The following is an 18,412-nucleotide window of genomic DNA, read 5'->3' on the forward strand; positions in this document are numbered from 1 at the left end:
ATAGTCCAGAGCAAGTCTCTATGGAAAAGGAGGTTTGTTTGTCTAGGGGGGCGGAGGAGGGGGGCTGTTCTTCCTGAGATCTGAGATAAAATATATCTCAAATATCACAGCACAGACTGGGGGACTGCACAGAGGGGTCAGCTCTCCCCCTGGCTGGACCCCTGGACACCTGGCCTCCAGCCTTCCCCCCGTCCTCCCCTCTGTCTCCCTGCAACAAAACCAGGACAGGGAGCTGCAGCGCGGAGTGGAGCGGGACAAAAACAGGAGGAGCACGACGCTGTTGTTGCACCACTGTGGGGAAAAAGGCACATTCCAGGAAATCTCCCACTTCCTGCCTGCAGCCTCCCGACTCCACAGAGCCTGCTATCCTCATACATGACGGGTGGGGCTGGCTGGGCTAGAGACATAAAACGCTACTACTGCTACAGAGGGACAGGGAGGAGAGGACAGGAGAGGACAGGAGAGGACAGGAGATGAAAGGAAAGGAAAGTGGAGGAACCATAAAACTCTACATAAAGGGGACAGGACTGCAACAGAACACTCCCTTAAAGAGAGAAGAGAGGAGACACTCAGTACAGCACTATAGGGATATAACTATCCATCTCAGAGCCCAGAGGGTTTTACAGATCAGACAGCCAGACTGTGCAGGATGGTTTGAAGCTGCTCTGTTTAAGTGAAGAGGATCAAGAGGTCAGTGTCAGAGAAAGTGTACTGTACTGTTGGAGAACAGGCCGTTTAGTGGGTGTTGTCAGAGCTGTGTGCGCATGTGTGTGTGTGTGTGTGTGAGTGTGTGTGTGTGTGTGTGATTGTGTGTGTGTGTGTGTGTGAGCGCATATGCTCGGGTCATAGAGAGTTCACAGCAAGGTCAGGAGCTCATAGAGAAGCCATTTAAGCCAGAAGAGATCAAGCCCAAAACAATAACAGTGTCGTCAGTGGAATTCAGAGGGAACGTAGGAATAATTATTATATTTTGGACATCAGGCTGGATGGAAAGAATAGCACTACGTGCCTTTCATTAGCCTGATATGAGCAAAAAAGAAGATTCATCCTCACTATTAAAGTATTGGCAGCAGTTAGAGCCAGAGACTCCAGTGGAAACTCTGTCGTTGCATCATTGCAAAACAAAGAGTACTAGGAAGATCGTCTGTCTGTCTGTCTGTCTGTCTGTCTGTCTGTCTGTCTGTCTGTCTGTCTGTCTGTCTGTCTGTCTGTCTGTCTGTCTGTCTGTCTGTCTGTCTGTCTGTCTGTCTGTCTGTCTGTCTGCCTGCCTGCCTGCCTGTCTGTCTGTCTGTCTGTCTGTCTGACTGACTGACTGACTGACTGACTGACTGACTGACTGACTGACACGGGGAGGGATCACTTCCCCGAAGCCTCTACTCCCACTGCTACTGTCACTATTGTTACTACGTTGTGACCGGTACACTTTGTGCTTGTGTGTATGTGTCTGTGTGTGATTTACACTGTCTGCGCATGCAGATCAGTGTGTGCGTGTGTTTGTGTTTTTACCACACTGTCCAGTAGGGAGCAGTGTACAGTCGTGGTCAAAAGTTTTGAGAATGACATAAGTATTGGTCTTCACAAAGTTTGCTGCTTCAGTGTTTTTAGATATTTTTGTCAGATGTTACTATGGTATACTGAAGTATAATTACAAGCATTCCATAAGTGTCAAAGGCTTCTATTGACAATTACATTAAGTTTAGAGAGCAAAGAGTCAATATTTGCAGTGTTGACCCTTCTTTTTCAAGACCTCTGCAATCCGCCCTGGCGTGCTGTCAATTAACTTCTGGGCCACATCCTGACTGATGGCAGCCCATTCTTGCATAATCAATGCTTGGAGTTTGTCAGAATTTGTGGGTTTTTGTTTGTCCACCCGCCTCTTGAGGATTGACCACAAGTTCTCAATGGGATTAAGGTCTGGGGAGTTTCCTGGCCATGGACCCAAAATGTCGATGTTTTGTTCCCCGAGCCACTTAGTTATCACTTTTGCCTTATGTCAAGGTACTCCATCATGCTGGAAAAGGCGTTGGTCGTCACCAAACTGTTCTTGGATGGTTGGGAGAAGTTGCTCTCGGAGGATGTGTTGGTACCATTCTTTATTCATGGCTGTGTTCTTAGGCAAAATTGTGAGTGAGCCCACTCCCTTGGCTGAAAAGCAACCCCACACATGAATGGTCTCAGGATGCTTTACTGTTGGCATGACAGGACTGATGGTAGCGCTCACCTTGTCTTCTCCGGACAAGGTGTTTTCCGGATGCCCCAAACAATCGGAAAGGGGATTCATCAGAGAAAATGATACCCCAGAGAAAATGATACCCCAGATACCCCAGTCCTCAGCAGTCTAATCCCTGTACCTTTTGCAGAATATCAGTCTGTCCCTGATGTTTTTCCTGGAGAGAAGTGGCTTCCTCGCTGCCCTTCTTGACACCAGGCCATCCTCCAAAAGTCTTCGCCTCACTGTGCATGCAGATGCACTCACACCTGCCTGCTGCCATTCCTGAGCAAGCTCTGCACTGGTGGTGCCCCGATCCCGCAGCTGAATCAACTTTAGGAGACGGTCCTGGCGCTTGCTGGACTTTCTTGGGCGCCCTGAAGCCTTCTTCACAACAATTGAACCTCTCTCCTTGAAGTTCTTGCTAATCTGATAAATGGTTGATTTAGGTGCAATCTTACTAGCAGCAATATCCTTGCCTGTTTAGCCCTTTTTGTGCAAAGCAATGATGACGGCACGTGTTTCCTTGCAGGTAACCATGGTTAACAGAGGAAGAACAATGATTTCAAGCACCACCCTCCTTTTAAAGCTTCCAGTCTGTTATTCTAAATCAATCAGCATGACAGAGTGATCTCCAGCCTTGTCCTCGTCAACACTCTCACCTGTGCTAACGAGAGAATCACTGACATGATGTCAGCTGGTCCTTTTGTGGCAGGGCATCTGAAATGCAATGGAAATGTTTTTTTAATTGCAATTCATCTGATCACTCTTCATAACATTCTGGAGTACCGGTATATGCAATTTGCCATCATAAAAACTGAGGCAGCAGACTTTGTGAAAATTAATATTTTGTGTCATTCTCAAAACTTTTGACCACGACTGTATATGTAAGATGGTGAATTTCTCCATAATCAGTGTTGGGTTTGCCAATGCAATGTGCAAGAGCCTAATTTCAGTTTATGTGACAAAATAAGCAATGCATAGTGTAGAGAATCATAGTACCATCTAAACTGCTGTGAAATATGTTTTCCATAACAACAAATATTGTATTTACATCTTTTTGAAACTGGTGTACAAAACTGAAAGTAAAAGACTCAAAAACGAAACTTAAGAACAGGAAGCATAGAAATAGCACACATATAACATATCTACTGCCTCTTAGACTTGCTTTCTATGAGAATGACAGATCTATAACTCACAATTCTATGTGAGTTTGGTCGAGTCGCCCAAGAAGTTACATATTGGAGCTTTAAATGTCTTGCTCCTCGTCCAAGGCCAAGGGCACAGTCAGTGCCCACTAACAGGATGAACCTCTGTGACCTCTCAATCATAATAATATCATAATAATATGCCATTTAGCAGACGCTTTTATCCAAAGCGACTTACAGTCATGTGTGCATACATTTTTACGTATGGGTGGTCCCGGGGATCGAACCCACTACCCTGGCGTGACAAGCGCCATGCTCTACCAATTGAGCTACAGAGGACCACATCATGCAAATTACAGTTTCCACTCTCTTGCTCATGTTGCTCATCTCTCTTCATATCCTGTGGTCCTCTGTAGCTCAGCTGGTAGAGCACGGCGCTTGTAACGCCAAGGTAGTGGGTTCGATCCCCGGGACCACCCATACACCAAAAAAAAATATGTATGCACGCATGACTGTAAGTCGCTTTGGATAAAAGCGTCTGCTAAATGGCATTATTTACTTATTTATATCCGTCCTCCATGTTTCTACCCTCTCCCTCATGCTTCTCCCCTATTTCCCTATCTTCTTGAGTTGCCCCCCTTTCCCATGTTTCCCCCCTCTTCTCTTGTCTCCCCCCACTCTCTCTGTAGTGCATGTTTCTCGGCTCACCTCTCATTTTTCTCTCCCTCTTCTTCTGTCCTCTTCTCTCCTCCTGGTCTCTGATCCATTGTTACCCTGTGAGCCCCTAAGTGAGGCTCTAACAGTGGCCTCCTGGCCTCATCAGCATAGTGATTCATGCAGCCGGCCAGGCTCCAGAGGAATGACATCATCACCACTGCCAGTAAACCCCACTAAGACACAGAGAGCCCCTCCCCTCCCTCTGGATGGCCACCAGCTGGGGCTGCAGTGTCTTACAGAGGTCTTTGGGAGCACAGACAACATTACACCATGGCTTATACAGACTGATCCTAGAACTGCCTCAGAGAAGAGTAAGATGACATGGCTCCTAGATACTGAGGTCGTTTTTACATTTCCCCCCACCTAAGCTGATCCTAGATGTGTGCCTAAAGGCAACTTATAGGCCTATCCAAAGCTTTCCGAGAGGCAATATTACAGGCTGATCCGGAGTGTTCCCCAGTGTTCATCTGGGGTCAATAGGCTTGAGCCGCCCTCGGCACCAAAACAAGCATAATCCTCAGTTCTAGGCTGTGTTTTATTATGACTCATACTGTACTGCCGTGTCTTATAGACATTACGGTAACTTGGGGTATCCCCAGTAGCCCTCCATCCCCACCCCTGACCCCCTGCCTATAAGCCCTAATTAAGAAGTACGGGTCTGCCTGTCTGGCCTCCTGTTACAGTCAGAGCCATCTGTCTCTCACAGCTACTGGATCACTCCAATTCTGCTGAGATAAACACCCACGGATCCATAGAACCACTGAGGGCTCCAAATGTGACTCTGTTCTATATTGAATGCCTAGAAATAGACACACTAGATCTGCAAACATTTTATGGCCTGAGGGTTCAGACTACAAGTGGGTGAGATGCTGACATGCCAGATTGCACTAGTGCTGACCATTCATATTAATAACTGTCCTGAGTACACCCTCCTGCACTGCCCACTTGGACATCGGCCCCCTCTATACCCTCTCCTCCACACACACACACACACACACACACACACACACACACACACACACACACACACACACACACACACACACACACACACACACACACACACACACACACACACACCCTCTGCTCACTCAGGCAGAACATGCAGTAAGCTGGGACACATGACTGGGATCAGGCCGGGGTGTTGTGGGGAGGGGAGGGGGCTCACATTGTTTACCGCAGTCCTCTTGCACAAGCTGCCAGGGGCTGGTGTTTTTGTGGTGTGCAGTCCAGCTTTTTTGTGTGTGTGTGTGTGTGTGTGTGTGTGTGTGTGTGTGTGTGTGTGTGCATGCGTCCATTTGAATTAAAAAGGTTAGCGTGCTTATACAGCTTACAGCCACTGTGCCACTAACATCCACAGCCTGAAGCCCATCCAAATGTGTGTGATCAAAACCACTCAGAAGTGTGTTACCCAGTAGGGGGGCACCATATTGCCTTCTGCCCCTATGGTCTGATGTGTTTCTGCCCCAGTTGAGTGATCTGACCCTCTGGTGTGATGTGTGATGCCCAGGCCTGGACAGGAGGATGACAGGGACAATAGCCTGACCATTGACTCTTCACACTATCACACTCTCCCTTTGCCCCAATTAGTCCAGGACCCACAATACAGTATGAACCATTGAGCAGCTAGCTAGACTTGCAAGATGCCACCCAAGAGTGTGAAATTAATAGGATGCCAGCAAAGAGGTCTACATTGAAGAAAATATTGCAGACCCATTTATTTGGTATCTGGGGCAATACGGATTCACCATTGTATTATGTGACTGGAGTAGTCAGCGTTTTTCTGTACTTTTGGGTCAACACAGAAATACATTTCTATTTAGGACAATCAAGTGTCAGTTTCCTTCCTCGGACTGTAGCAATGGGAGGTTTATTAAATGGCAGTGTTTTACAGACAACCTCAGTTCTCCTCTGTGCCATAATAAATCACTCCATAACAGACCCAACCCAATTGTCGCGTCATAATGGCACATGACTGTCAAGAAATCAAAGGTTAGCTAGAAAGGAAACATTTGAACGTCACATAAAAATAAAAGCACAAGAAAATAAGAAAAAAACGGGAAGGAGGACTGCTTGGTCAGCTTTTCTATTCTTCCTTGGAAACCACATCATCATTGTGGATTTACTCTCGTGGTCTGCTATTGCTTCTGCTATTTCGATGACCCACTATCGAATGGCCCTGCTGGGTTTATTACCAGTCATTGGGTTTTGCTGAATATTGCCTGTATTCTAGTTTATTGACCTGCGTGCTTTATCACCAAGCTGCTCTGTTACACTCTCTGTGGCTGTGAGTGGGAGAACAGAACACAGTATCATCTTCCAGGAGCCAGGAACTAGGAGGCAGCTCTATCTGTCTTTATGAGGCTCTAAGTGCCCAGTAACATGGAACAGGGACACCTCAGCGTTACATCTCTCTCTCTGACCTGCACTTTGAACCTGACGCCCATCATCAGGACCACATAACAGGGCCATTAAAACACAGATTAGTTCAATCACTGCTTTACTTTATGGCTGGCCTGGTTTCGTAACCGATCATGAAGAAGGGGAGAAGAGAGGAGGAAGGGATACAGATAGATAATAGTTTACATTACAACAAAGCTTCACAAGCCAAGGGAGCAGCACAGTCAAAGTCTCAAAGTTCTTCTGGACATTTACATTTGAGTCATTTAGCAGACTCTCTTATCCAGAGCGACTTACAGTTAGAGTGCATACATTTTTTTTTTCTTCATATTGGTCCCCCGTGGGAAACGAACCCACAACCCTGGCGTTGCAAACACCATGCTCTACCAACTGAGCTACACGGGACTAAATGCATAACAGGCATAAATGTTATGTAACTGTAGTCTGTAAAGTTGGAACAATGTTTCTCCTGTGACCAATAACAGGAGGAAAAATATGAAATACTAAATGTGCCTGTGACATTCAAATAGATAGGGAGGAGAGAAACGAATATATCAAATCAAATCAATTTGTATTTGTCACATATACGTGTTTAGCAGATGTTATTGCGGGTGTAGCGAAATGCTTGTGGTTCTAGCTCTGACAGTGCAGTAATATCTAACAAGTAATATCTAACAATTTCACAACATATACCTAATACACACACATCTAAGTAAGGAATGGAATTTAAGAATACATATATGGACGAGCAATGACAGAGCGGCATGGACTAAGATACAGTAGAATATTATAGAATACAGTATATACAGTTGAAGTCGAAAGTTTATATACACCTTAGCCAAATACATTTCAACTCAGTTTTTCACAATTCCTGATATTTAATCCCAGTAAAAACTCCCTGTCTTAGGTCAGTTAGGATCACCACTTTATTTTAAGAATGTGAAATGTCAGAATAATAGTAGAGAGAATTATTTATTTCAGCTTTTATTTCTTTAATCACATTCCCAGTGGGTCAGAAGTTTACATACACTCAATTAGTATTTGGTAGCATTGCCTTTAAATTGTTTAACTTGGGTCAAATGTTTCGGGTAGCCTTCCACAAGCTTCCCACAATAAGTTGGGTGAATTTTGGCCCATTCCTCCTGACAGAGCTGGTGTAACTGAGTCAGCTTTGTAGGCCTCCTTGCTCGCACACGCTTTTTCAGTTCTGCCGACAAATGTTCTATAGGATTGAGGTCAGGGCTTTGTGATGGCCACTCCAATACCTTGACTTCTTTGTCCTTAAGCCATTTTGCCACAACTTTGGAAGTATGCTTGGGGTCATTGTCCATTTGGAAGACCCATTTGCGACCAAGCTTTAACTTCCTGACTGATGTCTTGAGATGTTGCTTCAATATATCCACATAATATTCCTTCCTCATGATGCCATCTATTTTGTGAAGTGCACCAGTCCCTCCTGCAGCAAAGCACCTCCACAGCATGATGCTGCCACCTCCGTTCTTCACGGTTGGGATGGTGTTCTTTGGCTTGCAAGCCAACCCCTTTTTCCTCCAAACATAACGATGGTCATTATGGCCAAACAGTTCTATTTTTGTTTCATCAGACCAGAGGACATTTCTCCAAAAAGTACAATCTTTGTCCCCATGTGCAGTTGCAAACCGTAGTCTGGTTTTTTTATGGCGGTTTTGGAGCAGTGTCTTCTTCCTTGCTGAGCGGCCTTTCAGGTTATGTCAATATAGGACTCGTTTTACTGTGGATATAGATACTTTTGTACCTGTTTCCTCCAGCATCTTCACAAGGTCCTTTGCTGTTCTGGGATTGATTTGCACTTTTCGCACCAATGTACGTTCATCTCTAGGAGACAGAACGTGTCTCCTTCCTGAGCGGTATGACAGCTGCGTGGTCCCATGGTTTATACTTGCGTACTATTGTTTGTACAGATGAACGTGGTACCTTCAGGCGTTTAGAAATTGCTCCCAAGGATGAACCAGACTTGTGGAGGTCTACAATTTCTTTTCTGAGGTCTTGGCTGATTTCTTTTGATTTTCCCATGATGTCAAGCAAAGAGGCACTGAGTTTGAAGGTAGGCCTTGAAATACATCCACAGGTACACCTCCAATTCACTCAAATGATGTCAATTAGCCTATCAGAAGCTTCTAAAGCCTTAACATCATTTTCTGGAATTTTCCAAGCTGTTTAAAGGCACAGTCAACTTAGTGTATGTAAACTTCTGACCCACTGGAATTGTGATACAGTGTTGGAAAAAGTACTTGTGTCATGCACAAAGTAGATGTCCTAACCGACTTGCCAAAACTATAGTCCGTTAACAAGAAATTTGTGGAGTGGTTGAAAAACGAGTTTTAATGACTCCAACCTAAGTGTATGTGAACTTCCGACTTCAACTGTACATATGAGATGAATAATGCAAGATATGTAAACATTATAGGGAAACAGAGTGCGCTATCAGTACAGTGAGGTTGGTCATTCCCTGATAAACAATCAAACAAACAGCATTCAGACTGCATTTAACACAAACAGACTCATTGTTTGGTGTGTCAAGGCCAAAACTAGCTTAGGCCAATTAGCCTACACACTGTGATTGTGTGTACACGTGCGTATGTACGCAAAATCTGTGTGTGTGTATTTATATTTTTATCTGTTTGTGTGAAATCACAAATCTGTATGTTTGGAATCTGTGTGAGCAGTGGTCAGAGGGAGAGGCCTGGCCTCTCTGTTCGGGGAACAATGGGCGGAAACTGTCCAGTGAGTCGGGAAGAGACGTCAGCCAGGAAGTCAGATAAGAGGACCAGGGGAGGAACAACACAAACATACACATTTACATTTGAGTCATTTAGCAGACGCTCTTATCCAGAGCGACTTACAGGAGCAATTAGGGTTAAGTGCCTTGCTCAAGGGCACATCGACAGATTTCTCACCTAGTCGGCTCAGGGATTAGAACCAGCGACCTTTCGGTTACTGGCACTACGCTCTTAACCACTAAGCTACCTGCCACCCCTATACACTATGTCACACGCTCTATCTACTTAGCACACACAGACCTCCATTCAGATTCCATTCATATTCACCATATCAACAGTATGTACTTCAGTACTGGGCCACAGACCTACTAATAGTTGCCGTATCTACACTGTATTGGTCGAACATACACAGACCACCCAAAGACCTCTATTCTTAGACACCACATCAACAATGTTTAGGTAAATGCCAGATTTAAAAGATTCAGGGCTCAAATAGGTACACAAAACATCTATCTCATGCAAACACTAAAAGTGACATGGTTAATAAACTGTTATTACCTCTCCATAAACACACACTAATAGCACATCACATGTAAACACAACCATGGTTCATGTTCCAGCTACATGGCTGATAGACTCTGATGTAACCACTTCTTGGTAGTCGGTACTTGAACTGTGTGGATGGCAGCAGTGATACAGGTTCCCTGAATGGATGGATGACCACTCAGCAGGTCAGTAGCGGTCAGGAGCGGTCAGAGAGAGTGACCGTGTGTTACCAGCGGTCAGCGCAGGCTGCATGTTTCTGTGCAGCAGAACTGCTGACGGGGGCTAGAGACGAGGCTTCGCTTCCCGCTCAACAACCACCCCCCTCCTTCTCCTCCCCTCTTTCCCTCCTCCGTTTCCTCAGAATCACCACAACCACACAGACCGACCTTTGAGGAATAAACAGAGCTCAGCAGAACTACAGGTCACACTTCTCTGTGAAGGTGGATCTGTCCCCCTGTCTGTCTGCCCTCTACCATCACTACTGTACACAATCACATTGGGCTGTTCCTTCTAGTACACTATAGACGTTGGACATTGAATGGTCTGCCACTGTCTACTTTTCTGTCAATTTCCTGAATCCCTTTGTACAGTGTCTCTCTCACACCTCAGCCCAAATATGAAACTACCAAAACATATCTCCATGAATTAGGCCCTGCAGACCTGAACACAGCATCACAGAGAGATTGAACACAGAGACAACTCAGACAGAGAGACAGAGCAGGAAAAGGAATAGACCCACTTCAGATGAGAAGACCAGTCCATCATACTGTAAGGACACACCAGAGAGTGTGAAACAATGTTTCCCTAACATTAAAGACTATCAACCATAGATAGAGACAGACAGACCGATTGACATAGGGACACACAGTGAAAGGTACATGAAAGACAGCTACACACACATGCTCAAACACACACACACACACATGCACACACATGCACACACACACACACACACACACACACACACACAAACCCACTCCGGTAGTTACTGACCCAGTGTCGGGGGCTGCTCTCTGGTGATCGAGCCTGGTACCTCTGCAGGGCCACCCCTCCCTTCCCATCCAGCAGAGAGGCCTCCATGTCGGAACAGTGTCCGTGGGGGCCGTGGGGCCAGGGCAACAGTGTGGCCAGGGGGTAGTGGGATATCATGGTGCCCCAGCGGCTCAGCGGCAGGGTTGGCTGGGCTGGCAGGACATACTCTACTCTGGAAGGCAGCGTGAGAGTGCTGTTGGGGGTTCCTCTGGATCTCTGGGTCTCTCGTTCCTCAGTGTCTGGATCAGGGTGGTAGAATGTTGTTGTGGGTCCACTGGCTCAGAGTGGCTGTTGTCCCTGGTCTTCTGTACCCAAAGGGCTCGGTTATATTTTCTGTTATAGGTGCCTGTGTGGTTCAGTAGGCTGGTCAGTCCTCCTGCTCCCAGGCTAGGTTGCTGTGTCCCCGGTCTTGCAGTTCCCTCTTCGCTGTGAGCCTGGAGTTGTGAGTGAGGCTTCCTCTCCAACTGACACTGTTTCCTCTTTCTCTTCTCCTTTAAACTCACACTCCTTCTCTCTCTTTTCCCCTCTCAGTGCGTGTGGAGCTTGGCTGTAGCCTACCAGCTCTAACCACATGAGTGATTCAATTCTATTGTCTATCTCTCCTTCTCTCCCTCGCTCCCTCGCTCTCTCTGTCTCAGCCAAGAGTGGGAGGAGCATAGGATAAGCCCCTTAACTATCTAGTGACTAAAAATGTTGATGAAATATGGGAAAAGAGAGAAGGGGGGTTTCAGGATTTCCAATATATTCTAATGGATGTTTTCCATGATGTTAACTTGGATGGCCCCATTTCTGTGATACCTGAGCCAAAATTACATACACCACTCAAACCACTCAGCGCCACAGCCACAGCCATTATGAGAAAAGTAACACAGAGCATGGTAAAGTATGATAGAGGTATGGGTTGTCCCAGAGATCTGAGAGTAACAGTACAACCCTAACTGCTCTATGCTTCAGTAGTTACTAATTCTACTGGTTTGTTAACCAACACTCAAGAAAGCATGGCAGATGATGCCCTTTGAGACTGGAGGCAAGGTTCAAATGGTCATAAATGTATAACGCTGAAGAATAGGAATGAATAGGGACAGAGAAAGAGAGAGAGAGAGAGAGAGAGAGAGTAGGTGTGTGTGTGTGTGTGTGTGTGTGTGTGTATGTGTGTGGATGTGTTTAACTATACTTGTGGGGACCAGAAGTCCCCACAAGAATAGTAAACTAACAAAAATGTGACCAACTGGGGACATTTTGTTAGTCCCCACAAGGTCAGATGCTATTTCTATGGGGTTTAGGTTTAAGGTTAGAGTTAGTGTTAGGGTTAGAATTAATGTTAGGAGCTAGAGTTCGTTTTTGGTTTAGGAGCTAGGGTTAGGTTTAGGGTTAGGGTTATGTTTATGGTTAGGGAAAATAGGATTTTGAATGGGACTGAATTTTGTGTCCCCACAAGGTTAGTTGTACAAGACAATGTGTGTGTGTGTGTGTGTGGGTGTGTGTGTGTGTGTGTGTGTGTGTGTGTGTGTGTGTGTGTGTGTGTGTGTGTGTGTGAGTGTGTGTGTGTGAGCGTGTGCAGTAGGGATGAGAGTCAGTCATGTGTAAAACACAGCCGTTGCTGAGGAGGATTATCTGGGACCAGGCACCGCTCACACACAAACACACACACACGTAGGCCTACGCTCAGACCGCCCTGCCTGGTTACAACAGTTAATAGGACACAGAGCGTGAGGAAAGTTGCTTCGGATTGTTGCCAAAGCTCTGGATTCAGGCCTAGCATCCTGTCCTCAGGTGAATCAGCAGCCACTGTATAAACATCAACACATCCGGAGCAGCCCTCTAAAGACCCCTGTACACACACCAGTCATCACTAATTAGTATGGGTTTCCTAACTCAACTACGTACACACTCACGTGCAATCTGGTGAAATCTGACATATCCATTCACTCTGTGCTACCATGTTGTCACGAATACCGCCGAGGCTGCTCCTCCTCCTTGTTCGGGCAGGCTTCGGCGTTCGTCGTCCCCGGAGTACTAGCTGCCACCGTTTGATGTTTTCGTTTGTTTGGTCATGTCTAGTTTAGTGCACCTGTTTCGTATTCTGTCCTGATTATGTCACCTATAAGTTTCCCTGTGTTATGTTTTGTAGTTGTGTGTTATTGTTCCACATGTCGTGTGTTGTAGGTTCGGTGCCTTGTCTGAGTTTAGTGTTTTACGCACTGTGCGTATTTTGTTCGCCTACTGTGTTTGAGGCCGTTTCTTTTTGTGTCTATTTACAAGTACAGTAAAGTCGCTTTGACTGATCCTCTGTGTCCTGCGATTGACTCACCCACCGCATCCACATCAACACATTTTCTGACAGAATAACACACCTCTTTACTATGGAGTCAGCAGGAGCAGCGGCGAGAACCGAGTCGCTGGAGGATCGGGTCAGCTGCCAGGACGCCAGGATCCAGCAACTCGGATCTGCCATGCAAGAGATAATGGACACCCTGCGCCGATGGGAGAGAGGAGGCTTGCCCACACCTCCTCCTACCTTACCACCACCATCGGCCAGCCCCACCATACCAGCTCCGGAGTCCAGCGGTATTCGGCTCTCGTTCCCGAGGGCATATGATGGCACCGCAGCCGGGTGTCAGGGGTTCCTCCTTCAAGTGGAGCTCTACCTGGCAACCATACACCCGGCGCCCTCGGGATACGAGAGCGTTTCCGCCCTCATCTCCTGTCTCTCCGGCAAGGCGTTGGAGTGGGCCAATGCCGAATGGAGGGGAATAGACGCCGCCACCATCAGCTACGCTGAGTTCTCCCGCCGCTTCAGGGCTGTTTTCGATCATCCCCCTGAGGGTAAAGCGGCGGGGGAGCGTCTGTTCCACCTTCGACAGGGGAAGAGGAGCGCACAGGAGTTCACCCTGGACTTCCGGACTCCAGCGGCGGATGCGGGGTGGAATGAGAGGGCCCTCATCGACCACTATCGGTGTAGCCTGCGTGAGGACGTTCGACGAGAGTTGGCCTGCAGGGACACCAATCTTACCTTCGACCAGTTGGTGGACATGTCAATCCGTCTGGATACCCTGCTGGCCACCCGCGGACGTCCAGAGTTGGGGCCGTCCATTCCATCCCCCAGCACCTCCGAGCCGAGCCCTATGGAGCTCGGGGGTGCTGGCGCTAGAGAGAGGAGGAGAGAGATACCGAGGGAGGCCGTCCCCTGCACCAACTGTGGTCGTAAAGGACACACTGCGGCTAGGTGCTGGGGAGGGTCTCCAGGGGTTCGAGGCAACAGGTCGCGCACTGGGGAGTCATTCCAGGTGAGTAGGCGCCCAACTCACCCAGAGCTCTCTGTTGTTCACTTTTGTATACCTGTAGTATTTCAATCAATCAATCAATTTTATTTTATATAGCCCTTCGTACATCAGCTAATATCTCGAAGTGCTGTACAGAAACCCAGCCTAAAACCCCAAACAGCTAGTAATGCAGGTGTAGAAGCACGGTGGCTAGGAAAAACTCCCTAGAAAGGCCAAAACCTAGGAAGAAACCTAGAGAGGAACCAGGCTATGAGGGGTGGCCAGTCCTATGAGGGGTAGTATTTCCTCAGGTTGCATCTCAGTCCCAGCATAAGGCGCTAGTCGATTCAGGCGCAGCTGGGAATTTCATTGATCGTAATTTTTGTGTGAGGTTAGGGATTCCCCTCCTGCCCGTTGATGCACCCTTCCCTATCCATGCCCTAGATAGCCGTCCGTTGGGATCTGGGTTGATTAGGGAGGTCACAGCGCCACTTAAGATGAGGACGCAGGGGGGTCATGAAGAGATTATTCAGTTGTATCTGATCGACTCTCCTGCGTATCCCGTGGTACTGGGGCTTCCTTGGTTAATCGCCCATGATCCCACCATTTCGTGGCAACAGAGGGCTCTCAAGGAGTGGTCTAACCAGTGTGTCGGGCGATGTTTAGGTGTTTCCGTAGGGGCGACCACGGTGGAGAGTCCGAACCAGGTGCCCGCAATGCACATTCCCCCCCGAGTATGAGGATTTGGCACTCGTGTTCAGCAAGACTAGGGCGACGTGATTGCCACCTCATAGACGGGGAGATTGTGCGATAGACCTCCTGGCAGGTGCGGCACTTCCACGGAGCCATGTGTATCCCTTGTCTCAAGAGGAGACAGCGGCTATGGAGACTTACATAGCCGAGTCTCTGAGACAGGGATACATACGGCCCTCCACTTCCCCTGTGTCCTCAAGTTTCTTTTTTGTGAAGAAAAAGGATGGAGGGTTGCGCCCGTGTATTGATTACCGCAATCTCAATCAGATCACTGTTAAATACAGTTATCCTCTTCCTCTGATTGCGAGTATGACGGAATCATTACGCGGAGCGCGTTTCTTCACAAAACTGGATCTCAGGAGCGCTTACAACTTGGTGCGCATTAGGGAGGGAGATGAATGGAAGACAGCATTTAGTACCACCTCGGGTCATTATGAGTATCTCGTCATGCCATACGGGTTAATGAATGCTCCTTCAGTCTTCCAATCCTTTGTGGATGAGATCTTCCGGGACTTGCATGGGCAGGGTGTGGTTGTGTACATTGACGACATTCTAGTGTACTCGTCTACACGAGCCGAGCATGTAGCCCTGGTACGCTGAGTGTTGGGTAGGCTGTTGGAGCATGACTTGTATGTCAAGGCAGAGAAATTTCTGTTTTTCCAGGAGTCCATCTCCTTCTTGGGTCATCGGTTGTCCACGTCAGGGGTGGAGATGGAGATTGACCGTGTGTCAGCCGTGCGTAATTGGCAGACTCCAACCACTGTTAAAGAGGTGCAACAGTTTTTGGGTTTTGCCAATTACTACCGGAGGTTTATCCGGGGTTTTGGACAGGTGGCAGCTCCCATCACTTCCCTGCTGAAGGGGGGCCCGGTGCGTTTGCAGTGGTCGGCTGAGGCGGACAGGGCGTTTGATAAACTGAAGAACCTGTTCACCTCGGCTCCGGTGCTGGCGCATCCTGACCCCGCTTTAGCGTTCCAAGTGGAGGTGGACGCGTCAGAGGCCGGTATTGGGGCAGTATTGTCTCAACGCTCAGGCACGCCTCCTAAACTCCGGCCCTGCGCTTTTTATTCTAAAAAGCTCAGCCCGGCGGAAAGAAATTATGACGTAGGGGACAGGGAGCTGCTAGCCATAGTTCAGGCCCTAAAGGTGTGGAGGCATTGGCTTGAGGGGGCTCAACACCCTTTTCTCATTCTGACTGACCATCGTAACCTGGAGTACATCCGGGCAGCTAGGAGACTGAACCCTCGTCAGGCTAGGTGGAACATGTTTCTGACCCGGTTTGTTTTTAAGCTTACTTACATCCCAGGCTCCCAGAACGGTAAGGCAGACGACCTTTCCCGGCGGTATGACACAGAGGAGAGGTCCATTGAGCCCACTCCCATACTGCCGGAATCTTGTCTGGTGGCACCGGTGGTGTGGGAGATCGATGCGGAAATCGAGCGGGCGTTACGCACCGACCCTACTCCTCCAGAGTGTCCGGTGGGGCGGACGTACGTGCCACTCGAGATCCGTGATCGTCTCATATATTGGGCTCACACGTCACCCTCCTCTGGACATCCAGGTATTGGCCGGACAGTGCACTGCCTTAGTGTTAAGTACTGGTGGCCAACATTGGCTAGGGACGTGAGGGTTTATGTCTCCTCCTGCTCAGTGTGCGCCCAGTGTAAGGCGCCTAGACACCTGCCCAGGGGGAAGTTACAGCCCCTGCCCGTTCCACAACGGCCGTGGTCTCACCTCTCGGTAGACTTTGTCACTGACCTACCCCCCTCCCAGGGGAATACCACTATTCTGGTCGTTGTGGATCGGTTCTCTAAGGCCTGTCGTCTCATCCCAATGCCGGGTCTCCCTACTGCCCTACAGACCGCTGAGGCTTTGTTTACCCACGTCTTCCGGCACTACGGGGTTCCCGAGGATATAGTGTCCGATCGAGGTCCCCAATTCACCTCTAGAGTCTGGAGGGCGTTCATGGAACGTTTGGGGGTCTCGGTTAGCCTTACCTCGGGTTTTCACCCTGAGAGTAATGGGCAGGTGGAGAGAGTGAACCAGGATGTGGGTAGGTTTCTGAGATCGTATTGCCAGGACCGGCAGGAGGAGTGGTCGGGTTATATCCCTTGGGCAGAGATTGCCCAGAACTCTCTTCGCCACTCCTCTACTAACCTGACCCCTTTCCAGTGTGTGTTAGGGTATCAGCCGGTTCTGGCACCATGGCATCAGAGCCAGATCGAGGCTCCTGCGGTGGATGAGTGGTTTCGGCGCTCGGAGGAGACGTGAAACGCTGCAAACGCGGGCTATCCGTAGACAGAAGGCGAGTGCCGATCTCCACCGCAGTGAGGGTCCAGTATACGCACCTGGAGATCGAGTCTGGCTCTCGACTCGAAACCTGCCCCTTCGCCTGCCCTGCCGGAAGCTGGGTCGGCGGTTTGTGGGGCCATTTAAAGTCCTGGGGAGATTGAACGAGGTATGCTACAAGTTACAACTGCCTAATGATTATCACATTAACCCCTCGTTCCATGTGTCTCTCCTCAGGCCGGTGGTAGCTGGTCCACTCCAGGACAGTGAGATAAGAGAGACTCCTCCGCCCCCACTGGACATCGAGGGGGCTCCGGCGTACTCAGTCCGGTCCATCGTGGATTCGAGACGTCGGATGGGGGGTCTACAATATCTCGTGGAGTGGGAGGGGTACGGTCCGGAGGAACGGTGCTGGGTGCCTAGGAGGGACATCTTAGATCCCTCCCTCCTGACGGAGTTCCACCGTAACCATCCCACGCGCCCTGCTCCGCGTCCTCCTGGCCGTCCCCGAGGCCGGGGTCGGCGCACGGCTGGGGGGGGTACTGTCACGAATACCGCCGAGGCTGCTCCTCCTCCTTGTTCGGGCAGGCTTCGGCGTTCGTCGTCCCCGGAGTACTAGCTGCCACCGTTTGATGTTTTCGATGTTTGTTTGGTCATGTCTAGTTTAGTGCACCTGTTTCGTATTCTGTCCTGATTATGTCACCTATAAGTTTCCCTGTGTTATGTTTTGTAGTTGTGTGTTATTGTTCCACATGTCGTGTGTTGTAGGTTCGGTGCCTTGTCTGAGTTTAGTGTTTTACGCACTGCGCGTATTTTGTTCGCCTCCTGTGTTTGAGGCCGTTTCTTTTTGTGTCTATTTACAAGTACAGTAAAGTCGCTTTGACTGATCCTCTGTGTCCTGCGATTGACTCACCCACCGCATCCACATCAACACATTTTCTGACACATGTAGTGGAAGTAAGGCCTAGCTAGCTAGTGTAACCCCATCCCCTAAAACATCAACTTCACTGAAGCACACTAACTGTAACCTCTGAATAATTGAAGTTAAACTTTCCTAGTAGTGTTATTGCCGTTTGATTTCGGAGTACTGGAGGGAACATGACAGGGGTTGTACATTCTACCGAACTCACGTTGACACACCCAATGAGAGTGAACTAACATAAGTGTGGCCAGAGTTCAATGTGTTCTTGCATGAATGAGATGACAGAGGAAGGAATAGTGAGTGAACAGCGTGCAGTGTCAGCCTGGTTGCTTCCAAAGTCAGATTTCTTCTGGACTTCTAGTGAACTGGCATCC

General features: G+C 48.4%; 1 protein-coding gene across 1 annotated transcript in view; it reads right to left on the reverse strand.

Annotated features, from left to right (window-relative positions):
- Positions 1 to 11,306, reverse strand: part of rgl1 (ral guanine nucleotide dissociation stimulator-like 1) — a 34,740-nt gene extending 23,434 nt beyond the window's left edge. The window contains exon 1 of the mRNA XM_084162900.1: positions 10,773 to 11,306. Within this exon, the coding sequence (XP_084019026.1) occupies positions 10,773 to 10,928 (156 nt within the window). The 5' untranslated portion in view covers positions 10,929 to 11,306. The remainder of the gene's footprint in view (positions 1 to 10,772) is intronic.
- Between the last annotated feature and the right edge of the window lie 7,106 nt (positions 11,307 to 18,412).

Source organism: Coregonus lavaretus, assembly GCF_964263955.1.
Source record: "Coregonus lavaretus genome assembly, chromosome: 6".
Lineage (NCBI taxonomy): Eukaryota > Metazoa > Chordata > Actinopteri > Salmoniformes > Salmonidae > Coregonus > Coregonus lavaretus.